Genomic DNA, 14,379 nt, shown 5'->3' with positions numbered 1-14,379 from the left:
CAATACCTACATTTTCTGTCCCACAAAATGTGATTCTGTTATATAAGCTGCTCAAATATATTATATTTTATCCAGCTCACTGTTTCATTACATTCTGTTCTGCCTGATTTTCCTATTAACAAATCCAACATAATTATCAGTGCAATCAAGCCTCAAGAGTAACCACCCAAAATACTCAGCCCAGTGTTATCGTGAGTCTTTTTTTATGGGTCACTAAATATTCATGAACCCTCCAAGCACATTACAGATAGTTTTTAGACACAACAACAACAGGGACGTGGTCCTTTGAGACTAATTCCTATCAGAAAACACTTAGAAAGTAGCTTCAAGCTTGAGTTCCCCATGAATATGTATGGCGTTCCTTCTTTGTGACTCTCAGGGAGGTAGATCAACTGAAGACATTAACAAGGACCATATCTATTTCTAAGTGCCCTGCTGGAGGATTAGCAGCATCTAGTCAGGGCTGAATATCTTGGATTTCTCCTCAGGGATCAGGGAATTAGAAGGTCATCAGCAACTCTCAGAATATCCCAGAGGGGATGATGTTAGGAGGAGGCTTTTCAGCATTGCCACAGCACCGACTGATATAATGCACATTGGCATAGTAGAACAATGAAGGGCATCTTGACCTCCTCTAGCAGACATTAACTCACAGAAAACAGAAATTCAATGTGAAGAAATGCAGTGCTGTGTCCTATGTCTCTTTATATTTTCCTTCCTAGTAGCCTGTCTTTCTTTTCGTTTTTCTTTGGACATTGGCTACTTTTTCAGTTTCAAAATGGTTATTTAATTTTTTTTTTTTAATTCTTTGTTAAACCACTAAACACTGACTTATGAATCATTCAAGCATAAAAAGCACCTAAATTGAAATATTTGCCCCTGTGACCACAGTAACAGTGGTGTTTTAATGCATCTGACACACACACACACACACACACCATATGGCTATTTCTCTGAGGACATTAATGAATGCACTCCTAGGCCACTAACTCTCTGCTAAAACCCACACTGTACCTCACAAAGAGAGCCATATGAGTAAAAAAATTAATGATCACGAAAGCTTCAGATACATATAGGTAACATAAGGGATGACTTACATGTTTAAAATAACAGAATTTTTAGTAACAGGAAATAAAAAAACAGATGGAGTAAGAAGAATTAAAGTAATAAGAAATCATAGAAAGGGTTTGAAGGGAGGCATGATGTAAAGCTAAGTAGGAAATATAAATGAAAGAAAAAGGGATGGAGATGAATAAAGAATGAAGAGAAACATGGAAAAATTTGGAAGGGGAAAAAGAAAGTAATTAAAGAGAGAATAAGTGAAAGAAGAGTAAAAGAAGAGAAAAGTAAAATGTGGAGATAGATGCAAAACTGAAAGGAAATAAAGTAGGAAAAAGGAAACATTGGAAAAAGTAGGAAAAGTTAATTCCTTGGTTCAGTGTGTGTGTGTGTGTGTGTGTGTGTGATTTCAGTTTTAGGTCATTTCACTACAACTTGTGATTTTAGTTGAAATGTTCACTAACCTTGAACTTCTTTCTGGTGTAGCAGCTGATTTAAGTTTGGGTACTCTCGAGTAATAAAATACGTCACAGATGTCAAGCAGTGTGTTTCAGTGTACAGGGAATTTTTTCATTTGGACTACCTGGTATGAGTTTTTCCCCTTTTTTGGATCCATCACTTGAGTTTACAAACATTTTTCAGCATTTGGTAAGCTAGCTATAGTTTCAACTGAGGAGCAGTGAATCGAGAGCTAGATTACTTCCTTGTTTCATCTCGGAAAAAATATAGCTGATTTCCTCCAACTTGTACAGACTCTTATTCATTGCATTTAATGTGTTAGATGCCCTGTCGAGTAGCTACAACCTATAATCAGTATAAAGTAAAATCTTTATTTTATTTTTTTGTCATTAACACTGTGAGTTGAGAGTTGTTTTTTGTCTCAGTAGTGCTTCTGTTTTCTAATCTAAAGTAGGGTAATAGCAAGAAAAGACAGACAATAAACAATGTATTTTAATGTTACTCATATTTATCTTCCTCCATTCAGTGTTTACCAGGTTCAAATGAACTATAAAAGTCGTCTGATCCCTCCAAGCATCTGATCCCTTGTTTTAAAGAAAACTTTGATTTTCCAAAATGTTTCCTACTGTTTGCATTAAGTGACTGAACAGTGAGTGCTTATCATTTTTCTCCAGGTTTCCCAGCACAAAGAGGCTGAGATGAATATTGGCACCTCCATGCCTGAGAAACATGGTCTTTAGGTAACTCATACAGAGTGTGTTACCCACTCTTTATGAGCTACTGCCTTAGGTGGAGGAGTTAGAGTATATCAGGGTTTTGTTAATGTGTGGCAGAAAAGCAATGGGGCATTGACAAATGGATGGTAGCAGCATATTCAGTGACACAAACAATGTACACGTATACAGTGCAGTGAAGAAAAAGCTGAGTGTGTCGGTAATGCCGTCGATTTACCCTTGACCTATGCCCACAATCTGTGGGTAGTGACGGAAAGAATGAGGTCGTGGATCCTTAAAATACAGGGAAGAGCTTCCTCCAGGTTTTGTCGGACCTCACCCTTTGAAATACTTTGTGGGGGGACTTTGTCTTTTAGTAGGGACTCACTGCAGAGCCTTCTGTATAAAAATGAGCCAGCTACTGTTTTGGTTTGTTTTGTTTTTTTTCCTTTTTTTGCATGGAGATTCTGGGGCAGACCAAGGACATCCTTGACTGGCTTGAGAATGCTTCAATTTTTCTGAGAGCTAGAGGAGGTGGGTGAGAAGAGAGAAGTCTGGGCAAAGCTTCCCAGACATACATGGATGGATGGATGATGGGGTGGCAATGGCAGGTGGTCAGTTCTCCTACTAAAGTAGATCTAAAGATCTAGTCTAATGACTAAAGTCACTCAAAATATAGACTGTAGAAATTGTGTCCCATAAGTCTGAGCTTTGTGGTGTTGGTGAAATGTCTTGATGACTACTAGAATAAATGTTGTGACACTTCTTGCTGACTTTTGTTCCTCTCAGGAAGAAAAGTACTAACTCTGGTGAAAAGTATCATTTTTACTAGCTGGTTTTTTTGGGGGGGGTTTTTTGGGGTTTTTTTTTTTAAAGTCGATGATTCAACAAGTGTAGATGGTTCACCACCACGTGACTGGTATGAAGTTCTTTTTATGAAATGCTGTTAGTTTTACCAGATATAGCAAAATTTTAACTTTTGTCTCATCAGTCCACAGAATACCTTCCCAAAAGTCTTTGGGATCATCATGATGAGGTTCTTAGGTCAAAATTCATGATTCAACAATAACCTGAACACGATACAACACGACTTAGGCTACGTTCACACTGCAGGCGAAAGCTCATCAAATCCGATTTTTTTTTTTTTACCCATATCCGATAGGGCTGAACGATTATGGAAAATAATCTAATTGCGATTTTTTTGCCCCAATATTGCGATTGCGATGCGATATGCGATTATTTTTTAAGGTCTTTGTCTTCTGTATTATTAAACAAAGACAAGCAATACATCATATAGTATGGCCAATACTATATTACATTAATTTTAAACTGTTCTTTCCTGGAAGACAGACCTCTGTTATGATGACATGAGGTGATGCATGAATTGATGACTGACATTTTTATTTAACTTCTTCAATCACAACAGTATATTTGAACATACACAATAGTTTATTTTTAGCTTACAAACATCTGAGCATAAAGTGCTGACAAGGAACCCTGGTGTAAACATTAAAATGAAAGTCAGTACAATGTGCAGATTGCAGAAATATACATAAACAAAATCAGTGGCTTTACCACACTCAGTTTTTCGACATCTGAACTACTAGACAGTCATTCAATTAAAAAATAATATTAAATAAATAAAACTAATAAATAAAAAATACACACATCTTACTGATCTCTGCAGTCAGTAACATTACACATAAAGTGCAAACATAATAGCAATTGTATAAACACACACACAAACACGCCTTTAAAGTTTAAAGGCGTGAAATTGGACGGTCTAGCCTTCTGAATCAGAAGGCTAGTTCTGATTAGCGTCACCGCTGTCTCGGTGGAGTTTAATAAACTCGGCCGTCTGCTTCTTGCTATCTAAAATATAACCAGACACTGGCGTAAATTCTCGACTGTCTCATACTTCTGTTTAATAAGTTTTCTGTTTGACGTTTAGTCAGCTGTGTGAAAACCAAGGAGGAACCCACCCGGGGGATTAATAAAGTTTTATTTTATCTAATCTAATAACTTTAATCTCAGCCAAACCGATTTACTCACGAACAAACAAAACACTGAAAAAAGCCCAACAATAACATTTTTAGGTTGTCTAAGTGACTTATATATTACGTTTAACCCGAGCAGCGAAACTCCGCGGTGATCTGAAAATGATGTGCCGGGAGTTGTGCCGTTCTCGGCCGCATCAGTAACCCTCGAGCTCCCGGCTAGCTGTCGAGCTGGTGAGTAGCAGACGCCTCTGAAAACGTCGAAGCACTTTTGCAAATATGGGATATCTTGATAAACCGAGCAGATATTTGATGTTTACACAACTACTTTCTCGCCTGAAAATATTTTAAAAGTTTATTTTGTGACCCAGAAAGATTAGTATGAGTAATTTTAAAACTTAGTAGCGGCCGCCATTGTTGGAAACTGGAGTTTGGCTGGGCCGCGCTATGAATTCTGGGATATGGTAGTAATTTGGACAGCCTTCGGCGCGTCGCTGTGACGTAATCGGTCTACAAATGCGGCCTCAGGAGGATGCAGCCCATGAATTTGGACATGTCCAGAGTATAATCGCAGCCTTTGCGGTTAGAAAATTGCACTTGATCATGTCGCGATATTATCGCAAATGCGATATATCGTTCAGCCCTAATATCCGATCATGGTATGACAGTGTGAATGGCACAAACCCGATATTTTCAAATCCAATCTGGGTCACTTTCGTATGTGGTACTGAATCCGATACATATCTGATGTTTTAGAAAGCGACTGCTGTTTGAATGGTCATGTCGCATTAAAGCAGTCTTTTCCGTCACTGGCACAAGACAGACGCTAATTGTCAGCGCCCGATAAGATCGTGAACGCTTCCTGGCCATCCAGTGTAGATGTTAGTAAAACTGTTGGGAAGACATTTTATTTGTACCGTATAATCTGCAGATACTGACAGAAATCTGCAACTATCCTTTGAAGCACCGCTCCTCTCTAAAACAGCAATAAGGATAAATATTAGGCCATATGTAAATAACAAAATAACTTTATAACTTAAAGCAAAATTGTGAAACGTAAAGTCTGAAACAAGTCTTTATATTAAGGGCCATCAGTCAAACAATACTGTTTGACTTCTAAACAGAAGGCGTTGTGTGTGACGTCTTCTTTTGCACATGCGGGCCGCTTTGAGGGTTCACACTACAGCACGTTTGCTGTCCCATTTTATTTGTAGTGTGACCAAGCAGACAAAACAATTGGATTTGATCAAAAAATCAGAATTGAGCATTAAGACCTGCAGTGTGAACGTAGCCTGAGACAAGGTCTGCAGTTCTTTAGATGTTATTGGAATAAGGTTGGTAGGGCAGCCAAGGCCTGTCAAGGACATTGTTTCTTTAGATCATGGTATGACGTGTTCCTTTTTTTAGATCTTTTAGCCTAGTTCACTTTGTCCGAATGGTTTTATTTATTACTTTATTTACATGATGATCATGGAAGAAAGCGCGCAGAAAAACTGTGACGTTTACTCTTAGGTCAGGTGGACTACACAGTCCACAGTACGTCCACAGTCAGGTGCACATATGGACTACAGTGACTAGTGTTGATCATTGGGTTAAAAATAAATATTTCTGTAAATGAGTCATGATTTTATTTTATTTTTTATTTTATTTTTTTGAACCAAATCTTTTTTTGTATAATTTTGACAAAACAGAAACCTGATGGAAGGGTGTGAAACCGGCTGTCAAGACCAGGTCAACCTCAAACCTGCCAGGTCCATTTGGCTGAGCATCACTGAGCTGTGTGTTAGAGCAGATTGAATCAGATCAGAGGAGTGTCTCCATAAGATTAATAAAAAAAAAAAGGCAGGTAAGGAGAGCAAAGGGGTTAATCCTCTGGAGGAAAAAGGCGAGGCTGCTTCAAAAAGGGGGCAAAGTAAGGTGCACACATGCAATATTGATTGAGTGGAGAGGAGACTGTGGAAGGAAGAGACTGGAGGATGCTCTACACATACACACATCAGGGTGCTTGTGCCATATACAGAAAAATATTGTTGCAAGTTGGAAAACATGCCTAAATTTAGGTACTGTCATTTACATCACTGCTTACCTACATCATTTCTATCTTTCATTTTCAGAATAAAGTCCTGAACATTGATGGAGTCAAGGTGAAGCTCCAGGTAAGAAATCTAATTTATTAAGATAATATTCTAAAAACATAGTCTGGTATATAACCTGTCCCTACAAAGGTGGAGATTATTGACAGACATCTTGAAATGCCATATTTATTTACTGTTAAATAAACACGTTGATAGGTTGAAGTCATTATCATAGGTCTGTCATAGCGAGTAGAAAACATTACTGCCATTGGAGCCAAACTCTGGGGAGATACAGCGCTGATGGGGGAGAAAGACTTAATGAGCCAATTCCACTAAGATTGGAAAACTTAGTATCAGCCAGGTGATTTCTGTTCAGTGTTATGACCCTGACTGAGGTAAAAAAAATAAATCTGACAAAAGAAATTTTTACTACTGTATATATCCAATCTATGGTATGAGCTTCAAGCTGCAAATTGGGTAATATTTCTATGATTATGGACCAAATTACAAATAGAGGTGGTTGCAGTGACCAAAGATGTTTTAGTGAAATGGCCTGTGACTGGTTTGGTTTAACCAATCATATCAATATTTTTACAAACCTTGCTTCCAGCAACAACTTTTGATACTCAGTATAGACAACCTCCCTAGCAACAGATAGAAGACTGATGAAACTGACTAGCTGGTGATAAAATATGAGCTTGAATTGGAATTAATTTACACAGTACCCACATTTTTCCAATGTACAGAAAGTTGACTTTAATTAATACCATCGTTTTTTGTTGTATGTGAAAAGTACAAAGGAAATTATTTGCACACTAGCCAGAACAATTCTGCCGGTGTTGTTGAGAGCTACCAGTCCTTTTCAGTGCTGTGTTAGTAAGATAGTTTGAGTCCCATAGATCTAATTACCATATTCTATGCTTATCCAAAATCACAGAGTGAATTGAATGGGTGGTTTCACAGTGAGTGCCTTCCAGCTGAGTGAGCAAACATAAGGCTTATTAAAAAGACTGAAACTTCTTCTTCTATTTCAATGATCACCTCTCTCTCTAATTATCTGCAGATCTGGGACACAGCTGGACAAGAGCGGTTCCGCAGTGTCACTCATGCCTACTACCGTGATGCCCACGGTGAGACACACACAAATACACACTTTAATATCTTTTCCTGATTATTATACTAATGATTTAACTTTGTTCTTGTCAAAATGTGTTATTATATGCAGCTGCCATTCAGCCATTATGCAATGAAAGCCAGTGAATTTGTATGCAAATTGCGAACTTTATTTTTCCTCCCATTACATGAATATTTTGCGACTGGCATTGGATTCGAGTTCATACACTGCACACAATGAAAGGGAGTGTTGATGTTTTCAAAGACAATGCATTGCCATCAAACTAAACTTTTACAGCAGTTGTATTTCACAGCCTTTTTCGTATCAAAGCTTTTGTTCCACGCTGCAGAATTGTCAAGCGCTGAAGCTTTATAACACTTCAGCTGAGATAGAAGGGCAGCAATTTCAGGATTCGGGGACTCTCTGATGATGTGTAATCAGTCATCACATATGGGTGTGAGTCAGCGTGTGTTTATGTCTACTTTGTATTCATCTTGACGGCATTAGTCACTATGTAAGTTAATTAGAAAGCTCTTAGTTGTGACATTACATTGAGTTATCATGGAGTTGGTAATCGTGTTAAAAGTCTTTTTTGGAAGTGTCTTTGATCAAATGTGAATAACCTGGTGCATGATACACTAAATCTGAACAAACATACTCTGATTTCTCAGGCTTTTACCTATCCAGGATCTTATCCTTACTAAATAATGTTCACCAAGGAATTACTAAATAAAAATTACTGTTTAATTCAGATTTCTAAGCAGACCTAACCTGTCTTTGAGTAAGTAAATATCAGCTCTGCTTCTATGTTTTGTTTTGTTTTTTCTGCTTGATATTCACTGAATGTTTCAGTATGTGTTTGTGATTTTGTGCACTTATGTGACTGCATCACTTCCTTTCATCTTATAATCTCTGGTCATTTGGGGATTCTTGTGGGATCAACCATCTGGGTCAGTGTGCCTGTTTAAATCAATTTAAGTTTGTGGAACTTAAGCTGGGGTTTGGTTTGGTGTATGACCAACTATGCATAAATGATAGAACAAAATCATCTGTTTCCGTGTATTATCTATGCTAGGGTTTGGCGGTCAGCCTGCGTAATTACACCAGTTTCACCGAATCGTCTCTGTCTCCTGTAATAAGGGGACCCTAACAGACTTTTAGCAGGGTAAGTTCCAGGCAAGATGCCCTGGGGACATATCTTGTTTTCTCAAAACCACATCACGCATGTCTGGAATGTAGCCTTACTCGTCTTTGTGTCGTCTTTGTGCCGTGGAGCAAATGAGAGAATGTTCCAACATCCTAATCAACTTTAGGTTCTTTTAATGCCGCTCTAAGAGCGTGTGTGAGACAAGAATTTAATAAAGCCTGAACTGCTATTGGAGAAAAATATCCAGGATGTGATGTGAATATTAAATTTTTTTTGTGGCCACTGCAGCATTAATAAAACTGTGACAGGTTCATTGAAATAGTGTAGACTTTTCTTTGCACAAAACTCTTTCTTTGTGCCTATTGGCACACACCTTCACACATCGCTTCAAAACTCATGTTGATACCAAGCCTATAAGTGCTGCTGACTGAATCTGTGCAACGTTGTTTAATCTGAACAAACTCCCGTTTCAGGACCAGACTGTCAGTCGATTTTTGAAGTCTCTGAAGCGTTGTGCAAAAGGTCTGCTGTAGTGGTTCCCCAGCTTTCCAAAGCTCACACAGTTTGATCTCCCTGTCTGTCTTCATGCTGTGTTCTGTGCTTCCCCCAAAGCCTGCAAACAAACCAAAGTTATTTCCAGCAGTGTAACTTTTTTCTGCTTCTTCATGTAACCAGGCAGCTGTTGCAGGTTTTGTGTTATTTCTGACTGTTTTGAAGCTGCTTTATACGTCTGTCTACGTCAATGTACTGCTAATGCAAAGAGACCTTGGGGCAAGGCTATGACTGAAATGGTACATAAATGTTTAAGTGCTTTACAGCACAAGGCGTTTTATTTTAATTAATTTTGCAACTATATGCAAGCTGTGTACCACAAGATTAAATGTTTATAAAACATGTTCAATTTTCTTTTCCAAATGTTAAATCTTTAAAGTCCTGCATTAAATTGACTCGTCTTTAAGGTGGTATCCATGGGTAGCTTGGCACCACTCCCACAGCTCCTGTGTTTTGGATCACTCTGTGGAATTCTTGTTCTGAAATCTTGCTTACAGACAACAAATATCAACTTTTGTGTCAGATTGGTCCAACCACATTGTTGAAGATCATCACTGAGAAAGAGAACTGCTTCTCTGACTACAACCTAGAGACTAAACCCCAGCCTTCAACTGAAGAGCAGAATTCTCGAGCCCAAAGACAGCGCTCATGCTCTGTATTTATTTCTGCATGCACAGGCACATTCATTGTGAAGTCGTCCACCAGGGTCAGACTTTTAATGTTTTCTTAATGCTTCAGTTCTACTGTAACATCACAAGGCATCATTAATAAAGCAGTTTGAGCCTAACAAACATCATCACTACTCACCAACCTGGCGTCTGTATCATCTTCCTTAAAATGCAGTCATAATATAGATGCAGTCAGAATGGGGTGATCCGAAAACTGCAGCGATGCTTGAAGCGGTCAGCATGTGCACAAGGAGACAAGCAAATTAGATATGAATTTTGGTGGAGTTGCAGATCTTTTTGACCAAACCTTATACTATATCCAATGCCAAAATCCACACAAGAAAATTGTCAAAGTCCCCCAAAAAACTGATCAGACCCACAGGAAACTGTAATTGTTTTATGATTTATTTGTGACATTTTGGCATTTCCATGTATTTCCACTTCATTCAGTTTGGAAAAGTCAAACAATTCCTTCTCCTCCCTGTTTACACTCGGTGGATTTGCACTCCTTCATGAAGCTGAAATGGACAATTATAAATGAAGCCATTTGTCAGTGAAATAATATTTAGGCTATCGGAGTAGAGCTGGAGCCAGGGGCTCCACAGCTAAGGTAGCAATGCAGAGAGAGAAGTGTAGGAGCATAAAGAGACTCTGAATTAGGAATTGTTCTGCAAGAGGACATGGAGAGAACAGTGGGATTATTTTAGATGTTGGTGGATAGGCAGCGTATTTGGTGTGTGGGAGAAAAATGCAGACAGTCATCAGGTATTTTTTTTTTTTAGCTCAATTCAAAAGAAATCTGTGGTTATTGTTTCAGCACTGGGACATTTCCTGTAGTTAAGTTAAAGCAAGGCATACAAATTTTATCTACACAAGCACTGCATTAAAACCAAGATCAGAACAAGTTATGAATTAAAGACAGACAGACACAGAACAGAAGAGGTGGGCTAAAACAGAAGACTGGTGCATTTCAGTATTAAAAACTTAATTTGTCCAAGCTACATCTCTAAATTATATACAGGCCATTTGGTGTAGAAAAAGGGATTAGTTAATCCAGTTATTTCAGACTGCATAAAAAGTAACTCCTCAGTGGGGAATCACACTTGGAGCTGCCGAACAGACTCTTAAATACACTGATAAGCTCCAAATGCCCTCAGCTGTCTCAGATGGAAGGACACCAATCTTCTGCAACATTTTTACCACTGTCAGATCTATGTATGCCTGTCGTTCACTTTTTTTTGCTTTGTGATGGACAATTTTATACCAGCTTTTACAACAAAACCTCCAAAAATGCTCCTATTTGGTCATCTGTCTTTTTTATGATTTGTAAACAATGGAACACCTTTTAGAAAAGAGTACAAAGTCATGTACAACCTTTCCCCAAAAACCATTTATTTCTATTACTGAGTCCATCCAGAAATGATGAGTGAGGAAAGAAGTTGTATTTGTATGTGTAGTGAGTCCACAATCTCAAAGCTGGTTTGGACGCTGATTCAAGGTGGTGTACTGTTCACTTGGACAAGAAACTAAGTCAATGGGCCATACTGGAACTGAGTCTAAATACACATCAGGGAGTAATGCAAGGTCCGATAGTAATGGGACAGGGAAGAGAATGGATATAAGAAAGAATAACCTTCAAAATATAAGAGGAATCAACAGAAATAAAGAAATTCACCTACACAAACAAGAAGAGCCAGGCAGGCAGAAAAACATCTCAAGGGTAGAGCCAATAAAAGTCTAAAAATACAAATTTTACAGCATAAACTGTGACGTGAAAGTTGTGAGTATGCTTTCATAATAAAGATTCTTCCGTTACCTATTAGTCTACCTCTGTCTTGGAGCCACAGTGATGGGAAGTGGTCCCCTATTTCATCTTAATAGCTTGGCTGTTTTTCTTTAATTGTTGCTTTTTATCAGTTCCCTTCTTCTATCCTCACAATCTCTTCATTTAAAGCTTAGCTTGACTGTGCCATGTGTTCTACAGTGCAAAAACCTTCAGATTTGTAAGGGGAAGATACTAACCAAACACCTGAAGCTGACACCTGCTGGCATTTTAACATTAGTAATAGAAAAAAGCTGGATAAGATGTTGAATTCAGATAGCAGAAAGATATCCAATAAAACAGAGACTTGCAGGTTATGATTTTAATGTGTCCTGACTTCATCCACTTAGTGGTGACCAATTGCAAAGGAGTGAGAAACACCTGCAGCACAAGTCTGGCAGACCTCAGCTTTGTTGCATAGCTGTCAGTCCTCATCGTGTTCATCCCTCCTTGGGCGCTGCCTTTCTCAGCTGCAGTGTCTCTTTTTCTTGAGTATCTTCAGGTAAACTGCTACATAGAGTTAGAACAGCTTAGGGGCTCTCTGTATTTCATTTATATTCATTAGAATCCTTGAAAATATTAAACTTTTATATGTTTTTGTTTGCAAAATTAAGTTGGTACTCACATGAAGTTAATGCATCAAGGTTAAAGACAGTTGTTTTTTTTTAATGCCACAACTTTCTACATGGCATCTTTTGCTTTGTTTCTTTCAGCTCTTCTCTTGCTGTATGACGTCACCAACAAATCATCCTTTGACAACATACAGGTTAGTCATTCTCTTGATTAAATAATTGTGTCCATAAAACAAAATAGTACTCACTTTTATGCAAGTACATAGTATGACTGCATCACATGTCCATTCCAAAATTCACCTTAAAAGTAGTGCATGTAAGTGATCAGAGTCGAGGATGAGAGGAAGCTGCTAGTGAAGATGTCTGGGGTGGGTCTGGGACACGGGTTTCGATGCCTGACGTGTGCTTTTCAGTAGTCTTTAAAAAGTGAAAGGATGTGGCTGGATCAGGGCCACAAATGTCAAAAAATTATCTGCGACATCTCTTACATTATTCATCGTCACTGGAATAAGTGGAAGTACAATCTGACTTTGTAATGCTGAACAACATCATGACCAAATGGCAATCAGGAAAATGGAGATTGATTACTATGTCATTGTAATTTGTGGTGGGGTGGTTGGGGGAAGGCATTATGGAGTTCTTCCCATACTGTCCAGTGGGAAAAGTATGAATGAGGTCTGTGCAAAGGGGAGACTTGAATGAAATAACTAATCGGATCAGGAATATGAAGGAAGACTGAAAGTTAGGGTAGCATGGTTACCTTATTGTCTAAACTTTGTGATATTTCTCAGGAATAAAATTCAGGACGATTTAATTATTAGGTGAAAAATATTTTTTACAAATGTAGTTAACTTAGTTTCTTTTATGAATCACTAGGGGGGCATCTGTCGGCTACACTTGGCCTTATCGTTAGGCATCTAGGCCAGTACCACTAATAATGGCCAGCAGGTCAATATTAGTATTTCTGCAAGGTCATCTTAAAATTCTCTTTTTGTCTACTAGGAAGTAATGGATGCACTCGGACAGCAGGAGCACTCAGAACAGATTAGTTGATGAAGGATTAAATTAATAATAATCACATGACCACTTGTGTATATGAAACCATTTATTATTGTTTGTAATGAGACCAATTCAATCCAGAACTTGTTGTGGGCTTATAGTTTTGCTTAAACACAGCAGTTAGATCCAGTCAGTCTCATATAACACTGTTGAAATCCCAAATTGCAGCATAGTGTTTTCTTCCCTGAACTTTCTGTATTGATTCATAGATTTCAGAACAAAACTGATATTTTCTGTCATATAATAATTATGTTATATACTGCGTTAAAAGAACAAGCAAAACTCTTTCAGTTAGAAATCAAAAAAGAAATGCCAGCAGCACAGCAGGGGAGGACATGAAAAGATGCAAAAGTCTATAAAGAAAACAATTTGTTCCAATATTTAAATGGGAAAAATAGTTTTTACTGATGTTAAGAGCACAGGCTAAACAATTACTCATTCATTATCAAAAATAAATTTAAATTATTTGACAATTTGACACCAGTAAAAGTGAAATAACTGTCAGAAAGGGCTGCAAAATGGCAGCTTTTACAGAAACCTCTATTTCACCATTTACCCTCCTCAGCAACAACAGTTGTCAAAAGAGGTGTCAGCTGGTGTCACTTTGTAATCATAGCACTTGTTCCCCTCTGTGTAATAAGTATAACCTGCAGCACAAGGGGACACAATTTGCAATTGCTTTAATTTACAGTGACCAAAAAAGGATTCATTCAGTGCACCAAAGGGCTTGTTAAGGCACGAAGAGCCTGTTTGTTACCAGCCTGTGCTAGAGAAATGTGATGTGCCTATCTGCCCTGTGAGATCACTGAAGCAGGAATGATGCTTTTCAAGTCCAGATTTGAACAACAGCTAAAGTGAGAGTGGGGGTTGGGGGGGTTATGTGAGTGCAGAATGCAGAGAGGAAGGACTGATACGTTGGCAAAATAGTAACACAGGGGAGTACGAGTAGCAAACTGTCAACTATCTGACACAAAATCTAGCTAGAACTGGCCTCTGGCCCTTGTCTTCATGGTCCAACACACAGTGCTACGGGCTATTTTTTTATATGGAAGTCTTTACTGTCCCAACAATCTTCACCCATGGGTATACCTGCATACTCCTCTAACCTGCTGTGTATCAAATTTGACTTTTTAACCACATAT

General features: G+C 38.3%; 1 protein-coding gene across 1 annotated transcript in view; it reads left to right on the top strand.

Annotated features, from left to right (window-relative positions):
• LOC146576185 (ras-related protein Rab-26-like) overlaps nt 1–14,379 on the top strand; it is a 59,098-nt gene that overhangs the window by 19,262 nt on the left and 25,457 nt on the right. Inside the window, exons 3-5 of the mRNA XM_085271265.1 lie at nt 6,343–6,384; nt 7,367–7,433; nt 12,320–12,372. Of these exons, the coding sequence (XP_085127391.1) occupies nt 6,343–6,384; nt 7,367–7,433; nt 12,320–12,372 (162 nt within the window). The remainder of the gene's footprint in view (nt 1–6,342; nt 6,385–7,366; nt 7,434–12,319; nt 12,373–14,379) is intronic.

Source organism: Mchenga conophoros, linkage group LG4, assembly GCF_057382185.1.
Source record: "Mchenga conophoros isolate Kocher_MC1m ecotype Shallow Benthic linkage group LG4, M_conophoros_male_GT1.1, whole genome shotgun sequence".
NCBI lineage: Eukaryota > Metazoa > Chordata > Actinopteri > Cichliformes > Cichlidae > Mchenga > Mchenga conophoros.
This window is presented reverse-complemented; position numbering and strand designations above follow the sequence as displayed.